We start from the raw sequence: 15248 nt of genomic DNA, 5'->3' as shown, positions 1-15248 counted from the left end.
CAAGACGGGGCTAGGATACGCGAGAGGTACAGCACATTTCATTAACTTAAATCATACCGAGTCTACTATTATTTTTATTGATTGTTTTGTAATCTTATAACTGAGTGTACATATTATATGGAGAATTAATAATTTAGAAAAATATAGATGTTTAATGTTTCTCTCACAAAGTTGATGTAAAATATTTGTAAATCTTTATTAGTTTGTTATTAAAAATATCTGACATTAAAATATGTATATATATACGTTTAAACCGTTTTCAGACATTTGCAGCACACTGGAATATTGTTCTTTTTTAACATCATTCAAAAATGTAGTTTTTTTTCATATTTATTTATACTATACAATGAAACTTCATTATGGCAAGTTAAGGACCACTTCCGTTATATGCATTTTAACACAGTTTAAATACATTTTACTTTTATAACAAAATGCAAGGCCAGATGCATGCGCAGCGATATTTCGTGATTGTAACTTCAGGATGTTGTTTCAAAATCTTTACAAGAAAAGGTGATGCATGTTGAGAATCTGTATAACAAAACATGTGATAATCAAGACGCTTATTTACATGTACATCAAAGACTAATTTTATTAGCGGGTAATGCGGCATTCGAGCGGTATTCAAAGTCTGAATCTCGTCGTACTGTTCTTAATCTAACCACTGCTGGGGAAAAAGAACTATGCAATCAGACTTGTGTTTCATGTATGATATTAATAATTCCATGTCCAAATATACAGTCAATTTTATTTCTAGAAAAACCTTTGGTGATTAAAACAGATATTTTGGTGCGTTCAATGGGTCCCGTTAGTGAAAGAAGCATGGTAAGTGTTTACGCTTTATTTATGACAAGTATGTCAACCTAACTGCATACACAATATTTAGCTGTTATAGGCAGGGATTGATCCAATCATTTGGAATGCTGTGTATTCTGTGATCCATTTCTCAGATATTGTACATACTTATTACAATTCACTTAATTTTTTTTTAAATAATATGTCGTCTTATTTCCACATTGCCGTAACTAGCTTTTTGATAGTTTTTAGAAAACGACGTTTAAAGAATTGAGTGTCAATGACTTTGCACTACATACAGACTTGTTGAACTAAAATTTAGCCAGTTTACATTAGTTCTACAAGGCCACAAATTCACCATCATACAGAGACCATAGAGACATAACTTGTGACACTAAAATCTCAATTTTGCCAAAAATGTACTTACGGCATCGTGGAAATAAGGCGTATTGTAGTTGCGGATAGGAAAATGTTCAATCTGACTAAAGTACTTCTCCTATTACGCTACGCTTTGGATCTGAGAACGAGCTATTGATAGCCTCGTTATCACGACCCTTTCGCTAGCCAATCAGAGCTTAACATACAACATTTTGCAAATCAATAGTTAGCCTTGATTTTTGATATTAACAATTCTTATGTCGTAATATGTTAGGTAGCCGGTTAGCTCAGTCGGTAAGCCACGTGCTCTGTAAACGATATCCCGGGTTCGAGCCCTAGATTGACTGCACACTTTTCTTACTCTTTGACATTCGAACAAGTCGTCTGATTGGTTCAAATAAAAATAGATTTGCGAAAATAAAAAAAGCAATATTGGAAATCCAAAATATACAGAAGAAGAATGTGAATGGGTCTTTCTCAGATCTTCATTTAGAAGATCAAGTACTTTAGTCATATTGGGAAAATGTTTTGGCGGTAACACGGTTCTGTTGGTTGAGTTACCACCAAAGCAGTTACCCGACAGTCAGATATTCCTAACTGATGGTAAAACAGATCATTTTTCTTGCATACCATATTTTACAAATTATAAAATAAATCAAGCGAACCCAAGTAATTTCTTTGAAGTACTTCTTAAAGTAGCTTATTTAGAAATTAATGTCCGTAGGCAGAAAACACTTAATGACATTTCAAAGACTACGAATAAGAATATGGTTCTAACACTATCTGCGTGTAGGTATTTTTCCAAGATTAAATGAGGAACCTCTACCAATTCACCTGCCAATCTGACCGTCCCGTCTAATATACATTTTCAATATAATAATAAGTACATTCGTTAAATATACACTGAATTCTTTTAAACATAGTGAAGCAGGTCTTATTTCTTATTCTATTATATAGAAAAACAAAACCCAACACGTGTTTTCCAATTTGTTAGAGAATGAAATGTGATATTAAACATGGCTTTTCTTTTTTTCTTCATAATAATGGGGATTTTCATTCTAAAACTAAGTATATGTTATCTCGAATTTTGAGTGTCTGAATTAGAATTTGATATAAATAATGCTGGCATATTAAGTACGGATATTTAAAAGACATCAACTTATTTTTTGTTAAGATACATACATATAAAAGTTAAGGGTAGATTTCCCGTCCAAACGCAGCCATAGAACCATGCATCGCAAAATAGGCCCGAAACAAAAAGAAAAACATAGCAGACGGGTTGCTTCAAAAATCTAACAAAAGGACAAATGCATTTTAATTATATGCACCAAAATGGCAAGGTGTAGATAAAAGGGTAGGGGTGCTGGGGAAAGTGAAAAAAAGCAAGATGAATAAACACACAGTATGTCTCTGATAATGAGTAAACACATTTTATTACCCTTACTAGAAGAGAGAACACAATGCTCTACTTGTTGAATGGTCATGAGTTAACTTGTTATCTATAAAACATGTCAGAAGATAAAAATATATAAACATTAAAGCAAAAATAATTGATAAAAACTAATCAGTGAATACAGATGTTTAAAATCTACCAAAATATGAAGGATTTGTCGGAGATATCATTCAAAATCAAGTTCAGGAAAAGGTTTTGAAATGACATGAAAAAAAAAATGTTACTTTTGCATCTCCTGTTATTCACAAAATAATAAGTAGAGGAAGGCGGCGGGGAAAAACGAAAGTAATCCATTGTTTTCGTATTTCTGGGCTAAAAAAATAGGTTTTCGCGTGCTTGAGGTGGCAGTTTTAAGCTTGTCTAAATTCCAAGTACGCCGTTCCGCCCTGTATTTACAAATCTAAACGCTGCGCTATAAAGCGTAGCTCCTTTTTATGATCTTTAATAAGACGTTCTACTTCCTATAATGACATGCATTATTGCTTTTTAATAACTATTTGTCTAAGATCCACCTTGTCAGGGCGGCCAATAAATTTACAAAAGTACACTTACTAATATTTTTACTAATTCTATTTTAATGATGTGTCATATCATAATGTTGGATATGAGCTACATTAATAATTAATTGTACCCGCTTCTGTACTGGAATTTTATATCTAGCATTATCACATGAAATGTTCATTGAAAAAAGCAGCTTATTTGATTATACCTTAAATTTCTTTTTTATTTATCTTTGGACCATAATATGTGTGTAACTATTGAGTAATTAACCTTACACTTTTTTTGTAAAAAATGATACACAATATCCACTTGAGAAAACAATAATATATAGTAAGTTAACAAGGGGTATACATCAATGGTGTATTGCACTAAGTTCAATTGCAGTTTCTACAAAATACTATATAGGAGTTTACATCAAAATCATATGGTTTCATATATTTTCTCTGTATATATCTTATACACAAACATTAAGTGTGTTGCAAGGTTTTCTTCTTTCGAGCAAAGGTAAGGCTTACTTGGTGTGTAGATAAGTACTAAGTTTTCTTAAATACAAAGAGCATCTTCCTTACTAGAAATGGATATATAGTATCAAAACACTGTAATGCCCTTATTGGCAACTTCGGAATAGATTTGCTCGCACATCACAGTATCAATTACCCAGAGGGATCTAACCTATCAGCCAAAGATTATGCTTTAATTTATATCCATGTCTTTGCTGGGAAACAAAATCTCTCTATGTTTTCTCGTCTCAAATTTATCAGGAAATTCGTGTTGTACGGTTTCATGGAAGCTAAACATGCAACTTGAGCCAAGTAAACCGACTAGAACTTTATTTAGCGTCAACAAATCTATATTTAAATGGCATCATTTCTGGACGGATCAAGTGTGTAATGTTTCTTTAAATGTGTTTTCTCAGCCTCCTCTACAATGTTACACCGTTTATGAGTAAAATCACATGCTGCCTGTTCACTCTAGAAACAATTTATATATTTCACCCTTGGGTAAAATTAATTTGACAGTCAAGAGATAAACGACAGACGAAGATTGAAGTCGATTCACTGATTGATTAGAATGCCGTACTTATTAATGAAAGAAACCAGCGCGTTCTTTTGAGATCTCAGTTCAATCAGGGTTTCTTTTGTTCTCAAATAGCGCTAAATGCTCATAGTGTAATTCAAGTGATCTTTACGGTTTCAAAATATTTATAATTCTTTTATATTTTCAGATTTGTTTTTGTTTCTTAACGATCTTTAAAAGTGTCCTCGCCAGGCCACATATTAAAGGAAAAGAAAAAACCAAAATATGCTTTTGTGCAGCAGTTTACCAGGAAGAAACTCTTTACTGAAAAGTATAGGTTAAAGCTAATTTTTTTGGCACAAATGTCACGTTTCCTACACAAATGTTTTTCAGGACTACTCCATGGATTGCTATTTTCGGCAACTCTGGGTGGACGAAAGGCTTGCTTTGAATGTGTCACTTCCAAATATTTCGCTCAACATTAAATTCCTAGAACGTCTGTGGTACCCTGATACTGTCTTCCTGAATGGCGGAAAATCTTTTGTTCACATGGTTCCAATGCCAAATAAGTTCTTCCGCATTAACAAAGACGGTTCTGTTTTATACTCACAAAGGTAAAGATACAATGACTTAATTTCGGTTTAAAGCACTTCTGCATGTTTCAAAGGCCAATACACAATTTATTCTATTGAATTAGAAAATCACTGACTACATTATATATTAACAACATTTTTGTCGTATAATATTATATAATAAACGCATAAAGATAATTCCAAATTATCTCATAAATCTAACTTGATTTGTAATGAATATTTAACCATTGGCAAATAGCTAAAAATGAGTACATGGGGGTTTATATTTTACTTCTTCGTATAATAGGCATTATTAAGATTAAAACAGTAAGAAGTTAAATAAGACATCTTAGAATATCTAACATGTCGCCAGAAGAGTTATTTTCGCACAGACTTCCATAATAAAAAATTATTTTGGTCTTATATTTAAAATTATATCAGCCAATATTCAAACATACGATGTCCCCTAACACCCCCCTCCCCCACCTATCCCCCAACCCCAACCAATTTGGGTGCGATAAATAGTAATTGCAGCATCCGTTCGTCCTGTCCATCCGTTCGTTTGGTCGTCCCGAATTCGTATCCGGTCTGTTATTTTGTCGTTCACGGGTATTTAATATTACTTTACAAAACTGTTCCCGTTAATCAGGCAATGTCTTATGCGCAAAAAACGTGCATGTAGCTCAAAGGTCATGGTCACACTCATAGGTCAACGGTCAGTAGTGTTTTTCCTGTCCGGTCCATAACTCTGTCATCAATGAAGGGATTCTAATATTACATGGCACAAATGTATCCATAATGTGATGTTTTGTTATATGCAATATCCAGACCCATAATCTAAAGGTCAAGGTCTCACTTAGAGGTCATATTTTCCATATGCATATGTTATTTTGCCTGTCCGGTTTTTTGATCTGACATACACAATGGAATTTTAATAGTTTTGTAAATGTTTTCCAGAATGAGACAGCTTGTCATGAACGACACCCATACCCTAGGTTAAAGGTCAAGTTCATACTTGGTGGCCACAGGTCAGTAGTGTATTATTTCATGTCCGGTCCATAACTCTGTCATCCATCAAGGGATTTAAATATTACTTGACACAATGGTTCCCAATAATGAGACGATGTGGCATGCGCAACATCCAGATCCCTAACTCAAAGGTCTATGTCACACTTGGGGGTCAAAGTTAAATCCGTGTGGTCCATAACTCCATATTTATTATTTAATATTTTCCGCACATACGTTTTCCAGAATGAGACAGTTGTCATGCACAACACCTATACCTCTAGCTCAAAGATCATGGTCACACTTTGAAGTCAAAGGTAAATAGGGATTTCCCCTATCAGGGCCATAACATATAAGTCATAAAAAATGACCGAGATGTATTAAAGACATGTGGTTTCAGTTAATGAATAGACTAGTCATTGACATTGACATACAGTGTAATTTTAATCTTCTTTTCATCATTTACTTTTATCAAACATTTTACTTAGCGCAAAGCAACTTGTATATATATGTGCTTATTCTTAGTTTTCCTGCTTCTGTTGTGCAAACAAACCTTTTACAATGTTTTCATTAGCTGGCCCTTTCGGATCGTGGATTACACTCCGGTTTAAAATAATTGTTTTCCGATTTAGCCGGTGCTATAGGTGTTAGGGGTACTGTACATTCCAACCGAGAGTGGTATTATTATACTTGGCTGTGTTCTATGCTTACATAGGATGTTTTTATAGATTTATAAACAATCATAACACAAGTTTTTAATTACTGTGTGGTGACTGTAAAAGTCCTCCGTTTTTTTGTACGTATTGTTATATTTCTAGTTCTTTGGGATTTCATAGAGTTCATCCTATTTTACTATAGTAGAAATTCACTCAAGCGGTAATAGGGGGCTTGAGGGGTGCTACGGTTGTGTCCTATGCTTCCAAAGATATTTTTATAGATTTTATTACATTAATGGAGTTACGCGTGTTGCACATTTTAATTGCCTGTCAATCAAATCGTTTTGCTTGGTTGCGTTCGATGCTTCCAAAACATCGTCTTGCAACTTTATTGACTATTATAACAGCAGTCTTAAGATGCCATATGGTGACTGCAAAAAGTCTTCTAATCTTGAGTTCGGTGTTTTTATCTTTCTTGTCTTTTAGGGTCATGGTGTACATTGAATTTAATCCGGTGAAAGAGGTCGTGAAGTGTGTTGCACCTTCTATTACCTGTTATGAACAAACTCAATCAAATCGAGACTCCTGTTATTTTTATTTGGTTGTGTTCTATGTTCCCAAGAAATTTTCTTATAGATTTTTTGTTTCTGTGAGTTTCAGACTGACCATTAAAGCAACATGCAAAATGCGACTTGAGAAGTATCCATTAGATTCGCAACGGTGCCAACTTTACGTGGGAAGCTGTAAGTCTCTCTTGGTAATATCCTTGCTCTATTAAAGAATAGAATAGAAAATAGGGGTTTTTTATATACAAAATATCATTTTAAAAAAAGAATGCTTCTTTCCTTACATAGTTTATCTGCGAATGTGCCAGCAAAAATAAAGAAAGTGTAAAACCACTGGTCATCCAACACTGCACAAATGAACATTTTGCATGCTTTGATAGAACCGAGTAAATTTATAAGATCAGACCAGTTTTAGCTATACAATCTACAATGATACAGTCTCTTCAGTTGTACTTTAAAGCTAGTCAAAATCTAAATGATTTTGAAATTTGACTGTTATCAAATTATATTTACGACTATGTCAGTGCACAAATTGTCATGCCTCACATTGAAATTTTGTTGCTTATATGAGCGGCCGTCCGAGCCCGTGTAAGCAGTTTGATCTGCCAAGACATAGTTTGCCGTGAATTGAATAAGCTAGAAGCAAGCCAAAAGTGTGCTTGTTTGTCTCGAGAGATTACGCTTCTGCAAATTTAGGTGATACAGACGTCAATGATAAGAATAAGAATAGAAGTCTGAGAAATTACTCAGGCAAATCCTAAAGCAATTATAAAAATAATATAATTTCTAAATGTAACTTTTCGGAATCTGTTAACTTTTGATAACTCTTATTTGCCCTTTTTTATTTCATAGTTATGGCAAATTAACAGCTATGTTGCATTGTAAGGGAGATTAAACACTTCCCAAAGCTATGAAAGCGGGAGTATTAGAATAACCCAAATCGAAATGTTCAAGTTAAAACCTAAACAGTTCTATTAACACAATAAAAAGACCCACATGATTAAGCTCACATATGATGTCAAAGCATAAACTTGAATTCAAAGCTATAATCACTAAATTCGCTAATGATCTTGTACGCAGATCGTGTGTTTGCAGGTAATTCAGAACAGAACCAAAGACAGAGATTCGGTGATAGAAGCCACTTCTAAATGTAGAGCCCCTTATACCGAAACATGTATGTGTGTTCCAAATGTATATACAAAAATACATATTAAAAGGAATATTGTATACTTTAATAGTAATTTTATTAAGTATTAATATTAAGGCGGATATAAAGAGAGATGTATTTATTTCAGTTGCCTATTCCATAGAAGAAGTAGTATACGAATGGCGATTTGGTCGACAGAAGTCGGTTGAAATAGCAGCTGATATGACTTTGTCTCAGTTTGACTTGCTCCAAGCACCGTGCTTTAACTCAACTTCAATACTCAGAGGAGGTATAGTTTTCGTTTGCGCAAACGTCTGTATTAACAGTTATGTTGTTAGTATTTGGTCACGCAGTCTATTCTTAAATGTCGTATTAGCTACTATTGATTGCATCATGATATTATACTATGTATGAAATTCTTTAAAAATAAGAATTGCATGGAAAATTTAAGTTGCATTTGAACATTAATTATGAATACCGCGTTATTAGACGTTGCACGAAAATGTCATCGTTTTTGTTGAGAAAATTCTTTAAGAGATATTCGTATGTTAAAAAAGAAAAGACAATATCTTGGCAAACGCATGATACTTGGAATAATTCACACTTTACGTGATAATAAATGCTATTCGTGTTTGATTTTCAGCTCCGCATTCCGTTTTGTCCATACACTTCTATCTACGGCGACATATGGGGTTCTTTTTAATTAATGTGTATGTACCATGCTGCCTTCTTGTTGTGCTATCATGGGTTTCTTTCTGGATAAACAGAGAGGCAACATCAGACAGAATCGCGCTTGGTGAGTTCATTGAAAATGACAATGTTTGTAGTTAAGGTAGTTCTGCACGTTTGAAAAACCGGAAGTGATGGCGTAACGTCATTTATCCGGAAAACGTAGAATAAAGCCTGGATTCGGCGTACGGAAATGAAAATCAATTGAGCCGCGCCATGAGAAAACCAACATAGTGGCTTTGCGACCAGCATGGATCCAGACCAGCCTGCGCATCCGCGCAGTCTGGTCAGGCTCCATGCTGTTCGCTTTTAAAGCCTACTGGAATTGGAGAAACTGTTAGCGAACAGCATGGATCCTGACCAGACTGCGCGGATGCGCAGGCTGGTCTCGATCCATGCTGGTCGCAAACCCACTATGTTGGTTTTCCCATGGCGCGGCTCAATTTATGAATTAATCGAAACATGTGAGTAAATTTGTTATAATGGCACTGTTGCTATATTTCTAAAGTCAAAATATGATATTAAAACATATGACACGTTAAAAAAATCAAAATAATTTCTTAAAATTAACGTGAAATGCCCGGTTCCCTTTAATCATGGTAAAATATCTCAAAAGTAAGCACACGGTCCTATACGTTTTATTTCACCAAATTATAGGCAATGTGTTTATTTACAATTGTGAGAAGTTTCATCAAAATCTACATTGTAGAAAAAATTCTATTCGCGAAAATGTTATGAAAGTTATGATTTTCCCATAGACTCCCATTATGAAATATTGCGTGAGGTCCAAATTTTTTCAAACCAGCCTAGCAAAAAATCAAGCACACGACCCTATCTTTTTTATTTGCTGAATTTTCTAGGTATATGATGAAGTTTTGAAAAATTGGAGTTTAATCAAAATCTACATTGTAGAAAAAATTTTGATCCAAACGTGCAGAACTACCTTAATTAAATTGTAATTGGTTGAATATATTGTGAAACAAATGGTAAATGAAAAAGTTAACAAAATATTTTTGCAAAGGCTTTTCAAACACTGTTGGAAAAGTTAATTTAGGAGATAAGATAATATAAAATTTATATGTCTCATTTTAACAAACTGTGAAGAATACTTACGTACAACTTACATATTAAAAACGTTATTATTGCATTGCTTATAGCCACTGGCACCAGACAGGAAAAATGCCACTGTATATGTAATACCCTAACCCTAGGTATACTATAATAACTAAAATTCATTGTACACATTCACCGAACTACGCATTCTAGGTGAGAAATGCACGATTGAAATGGTTTAGTATATTTTTCCGTTCATGGTCGAGGTTCTTATAGTATACCTTGAAGTAGGGTTTACAGTCTAGTGGTTTTGTCTTTCTGGGTTGGTGCCAGTGCTTTTTGCGAGTATTTTCTCATTGATAAGTTAATGTTCCTTTAATTTTAGTAGAATGGTTGTGTAGGGGACCTGGTTTAATATTATGAGCCGTGCCATGAGAAAACCAACATAGTGGCTTTGCGACCAGCATGGATCCAGACCAGCCTGCGCATCCGCGCAGTCTGGTCAGGATCCATGCTGTTCGCTAACAGTCTCTCCAATTCCAATAGGCTTTAAAAGCGAACAGCATGGATCCTGACCAGACTGCGCGGATGCGCAGGCTGGTCTGGATCCATGCTGGTCGCAAAGCCACTATGTTGGTTTTCCCATGGCGCGGCTCTTATATTTTATTACATGTTTTTTAGTTAATTATCGAAATATTAGAGTGAAGTATATCTTGTATTTTACAGTGAAAAATATCAAATGTATTTTTCACTGGTGGGAAACTATAAAATTGTTAAATTTCGTCAAAAAATGATATAAAAATTGTTTGTTTTGCATGTTAGATTAAAAAATCTTTCACTCCTGACACTATCAATTATATTTTAACTCTTGGCTATACAACTCGTGAAAATAGTGCCTCTGTTGTTCACTCGTGAAAGATATTTCAATCATACACTGAAATTAACAAATATCCTCTATATTTTCAAGTTACGTTGTTTTATGATTGCTCTGTTTTTTACTGAGCATGAATATTTTAGATTCCATGCTCCTTCAAATACCTCATGTTTATATTTTTGCAACAAGAATATTGTTTTAAAAGGTGATAGATTGGTTTATTTTAGAAAGTGTCTCATGTAAGTGCACTTCACACTGTTTTAGTATGTATATTTGACTAGTGTACATTAATGACACGATAATGCATAAATAAATAGATAAATAAATGCATAAATCTTCTGTCAAAGTGTAAACTGCAAACACTGTGTCAATACTTCAAACTGCACGTAAATTGAACGTATCTCTGGGTATACAAACAAGTGCGTCTAGCCGAACACAGTTACCACGCAAACGACCCTCACGCAAAGATTTACAATTTGGACTTTTATAACTCAATTTTATTTCCGAAACGAAGGTACAATGACAGTTCTGACGATGACGTTTATAGGTTTGGACAACCGGAACGATCTGCCCAGGGTATCATACTCAACGGCTCTTGACATCTACGTTGCCATTTGTTTTGTATTTGTCCTGGCTACAATCATCCAATTTGCTGCGGTCCATTATTACACAAAGTTCGGATGTGGTGAGGGACCACAGCTTGCAAGATATATAGCTAAAGAAGTGGAACTTGAGGAAATTTTGGAAGAACAGGTATCATATTCGAGGAGTGTTCGAAAAGTATTGTGTATTGTGGTCTGAAACCTTGAAAACTGATGGAAACGTGTATGATGTCATTTCATGCCCTCAAAATATTCCCCGTGGTGAGAAATGCATAATTTTAGTCTATGGATTCATTTTCGGAAAGCGTAACGATAGGCTGATATTGGTATACTACGGGGTACTGATGGACAGTAGAACCGAGAGCTGGTCGCGATTGATATCTACGACCAGAAAGGAAGTTTTTCAGTTTTGGAAACAGAAAGAAGTCGCATGGCGCCAGATCTGGGGAATAAGGTGGATGTGGTAGCACAGTAACTCTCTCCGACTTCAAAAACTGTGTTACTGTACTAGAGGTGTGCGCTGGAGCATTGTCTGGCAACAGTCGAACCTTTTTTGACACCTTTTTGACGTTTCTTGTAGTACTTCTTTATTTTTTTCAAGATAACGTCACGGTAGTACCTACCAGTCACACTTCTACCCTTTTTTACTGGAATCTGTACTGCTACACATTCGCTGGAGAAGTATATGCCATACAAAACTTTCTTTGCACTCAAAGTGCGTTTTGCAATTATTGGCCTTTGGCTATGTTTGGTGGCCCATATTTTGTTCCCAACCTTTCTGACAGTTTCAAAATAATGCATCCAGGTTTCATCACCTGTAAAAACATTTGCAAAAACCTTTTTGTCGTATTTTGGGAACATTTTTAGCAATCTTTAGGCAGTTTCAACACGTAGCCTTTTTGTTTTTGGTCGTCAGTCAAAAGATGGGGTACCCACCTAGCAGAAATCTTTCTAACTTTCAAGATTTTCTTTAAAATAAAATGAACTGTTGATAGTGAAATGTCAACAATGCGTGCAATATCGCGTACAATATACCGAGCATCATTTTGAATAATTTTTTGATTTTCAGAACATTTTGGTCACACGTTGCTGTCTTTGGCCGACATGATTTTGGGTCATTTTCAACAGACTCTACACCACAATCAAATTTCTTTTTTCACCTGCGAACCGTCTTATAAGACACCTTACTAGACCCATAAACACGGGTTATTTCGGCAAAAAGCTCTTTCAAAGAACAACCGAGTTTACTGCGAACTTTTATATATTACTGCATTTCTTCAGTATTTGTTATTCGTTTTCCAACCATTTTTGCTACAGTGGTCAACGACTGTCTAAACTGAAATAGCGACAACTTGGTAAAGTAGTTATTGAATAGATACATGTATATACCATTGTGTAAATATTAAATAGAGGTAATCAGCTGTATAAACATCGACGTGAAATTCCTCGTGGAAATGGCGTTTCACCACAGTACACAATACTTTTCGAACACTCCTCGTATTCCAACGGTACAAAAAAAGGTGGAGTTTTATATCTTAGTCCAAGTTTTAGAGCTGTTTACCAACAGCATTTCAGTTATGTAACATGAAGCGGCCAGTTAACCTAACCAGTGTTCTTGGATTCTACACCAGTATTAATATGTTCCCAGCAAGTAACTGCCAACTTCTCCACATGAATCAGACGTAGTGGACGAAATGCTTCAGATAAAATTTCTTTCACAAAATAGTAACGGAGAACATACGTCCAGGGATCGAACTGCGGTGCGTATATGTGCGCTCTGCCTATTAAGCTATGAGTAGTTCAGTTGTTTTATTTGTTAGACATACTGATATATTTTGATAAAATTATAATATTTCATCTTAATTCTGTGAGAGGTTTTGACAGTTCCGAAAATTACAGAATCCAATGTGAACTACAGTAATGATACATTTACATAACTATTATGTACATAAAGGTATGATAAAGGTTTTGTTAATTCCTTTATCTCTTTTTTTCTTTAGTCTGGCGAGGAAGCACACAGCAGTACAGAAACAACCAGAGAGAATGGTCATAAAAGACATGTTTATATTAAAAACGGTACACCAAACCAATCAGCTTTATTTAAGTGTTGGAACTGTTTCTTTGGAACGAAAAACGTACCTCATTCCAGCATGTTAGGCAATGTGCTAGGTCTGAACAGTGTTAGTAAAATAGATAAAATGTCAAGAATTATATTTCCTGTGGTTTTCCTTGCATTTAACATATTATATTGGTGTATATATCTATCAGATACGTCACAATTGTTATAGCAAATTGATAAAATATATCAAAATTGTATTGTTATTTTGCATTTTCCAAGTCCTGCTCATATTTCTGAGTTGGCCAAATCTACTGACTGCAACTAATTGGATTTACGAAATATATGATTGGCCAAACGTCGATACATGTATTACAAGTACAAAGAGAACAATCGTAATCAGCCTAAAATCAAAACGAGCCCCACTTACCAACATACTATTTGGCGCCAAGAATAGTGCTACTAGGTTTGATTAATATAGCAGAACTATGTGAAATTATTCTGTCATATATTAACCCTTACTCTGCTAGATTTCTATAATGAACTTGTCCATCTTTCAGTTTGGACAGTACCATTAACTTTTAAAAGGGATGCTTACCAAAAATATACTGGCTGAATAGCGAACATGCAGATCATGATCAGACTGCACGGATATATTAAAACATGATTCTGCTAAATTCCATTTCTTAAATAATCGACCCACACATTATGATATACATGTATATGTATATAGCTGGCATAGAATTCCCTTTCTGCAGTAGACATTAACTTACATTATGTACATTCAAAATAGTACAACTAATAAAAATATTGGATTTAAGACACAGACTTGAAATACTCGAAGATACCCAACAAGAGGCAACAATTACTCTGAAGATTTGATAAAAGACATTTGCGAATTATGACGAACCTGAAACGATCGATTTTCAAGGGGACCATCTTAACATTATTAAATTACATAATGTGTTGTAGGGAATATACATGTACCTTATAATGATTATAAGGTCTGGCTTATTAGGCCGGAATTATAGTTTGAGACCTACCGTCATTACACTTTACTAAAACGTTCTTCAACATTATAAGCTATGCATCTGAGATAAAGTGGTCAAGGTGAGCTAGTATGATTGCCAAGTGTCCGTCGTTCGTCGTCCGATATAAACGATTTCACTTTGAATCCAGTTTCAAACTAACTTGATGTAGATGCTATAAAGACAAATATTCTGATCAGGTCTAATATAGATCCAGTAGTCAAAATCAAATTTTAGTGTTAACAAGATGTGTCTATGACTCTACCTAGACACCTAGTGTTTGAGCCAAGATGACCCAATTTAAAATTGCCAAGATTTTCTGAACACAACAATTCAGACTAAGTTTCAATATGATAGGGCTAAAATGTTAACTTCTGAAGTGTTAACAGCAAAATTGTGAACGACGGGCGAAGACGGACGATAGACAGTGCTACCACAATAGCTCACTGTGAGCATTTTGTGCTCAGATGCACTAAAACCTAGGGTTCGCAATTCTTATGGCTGAATAACATTTCCATACAATTCAAAGACGGTCGTTTAATACCTTTTGCGATATGTGTAATACAAATTTTCTCTGACGGACAGACGCATGCATGGACGGATGAATGCCATTTCCAGTCCCCCTTCGCCTTTCGGCCTCGGTATAAGGAAAGCTAAACGTATTAAAACTTACGGACTTTGAGCTATTCGGCATTTGCGAAGTTAGACGAAGTGGAGTGTGAACACCTTGGACGAAAAATATTTCATGTGGGCCATCTCAACATAGTTTGGTTATATTATATGCGGTAGGACAAATGCTTATAACGGTGATAAGGCCTG

The 15248-nt window shown here is 34.8% G+C and overlaps 1 protein-coding gene across 1 annotated transcript; it reads left to right on the top strand.

Moving 5' to 3' along the window:
• The first annotated feature begins 695 nt into the window (after window positions 1-695).
• Window positions 696-13633, top strand: LOC123558244 (gamma-aminobutyric acid receptor alpha-like). The gene is made up of 7 exons (XM_045350122.2): window positions 696-822; window positions 4535-4755; window positions 7035-7117; window positions 8236-8376; window positions 8731-8883; window positions 11258-11496; window positions 13346-13633. Exons 1-7 carry the CDS (start codon window positions 706-708, stop codon window positions 13631-13633), a joined length of 1242 nt encoding a protein of 413 aa, XP_045206057.2. The 5' UTR covers window positions 696-705.
• The last annotated feature ends 1615 nt before the right edge of the window (window positions 13634-15248 follow it).

Source organism: Mercenaria mercenaria, chromosome 5, assembly GCF_021730395.1.
Source record: "Mercenaria mercenaria strain notata chromosome 5, MADL_Memer_1, whole genome shotgun sequence".
NCBI classification, from domain to species: domain Eukaryota; kingdom Metazoa; phylum Mollusca; class Bivalvia; order Venerida; family Veneridae; genus Mercenaria; species Mercenaria mercenaria.
The sequence above is the reverse complement of the archived record's forward strand: the minus strand, read 5'-3'. Positions and strand labels throughout refer to the sequence as shown.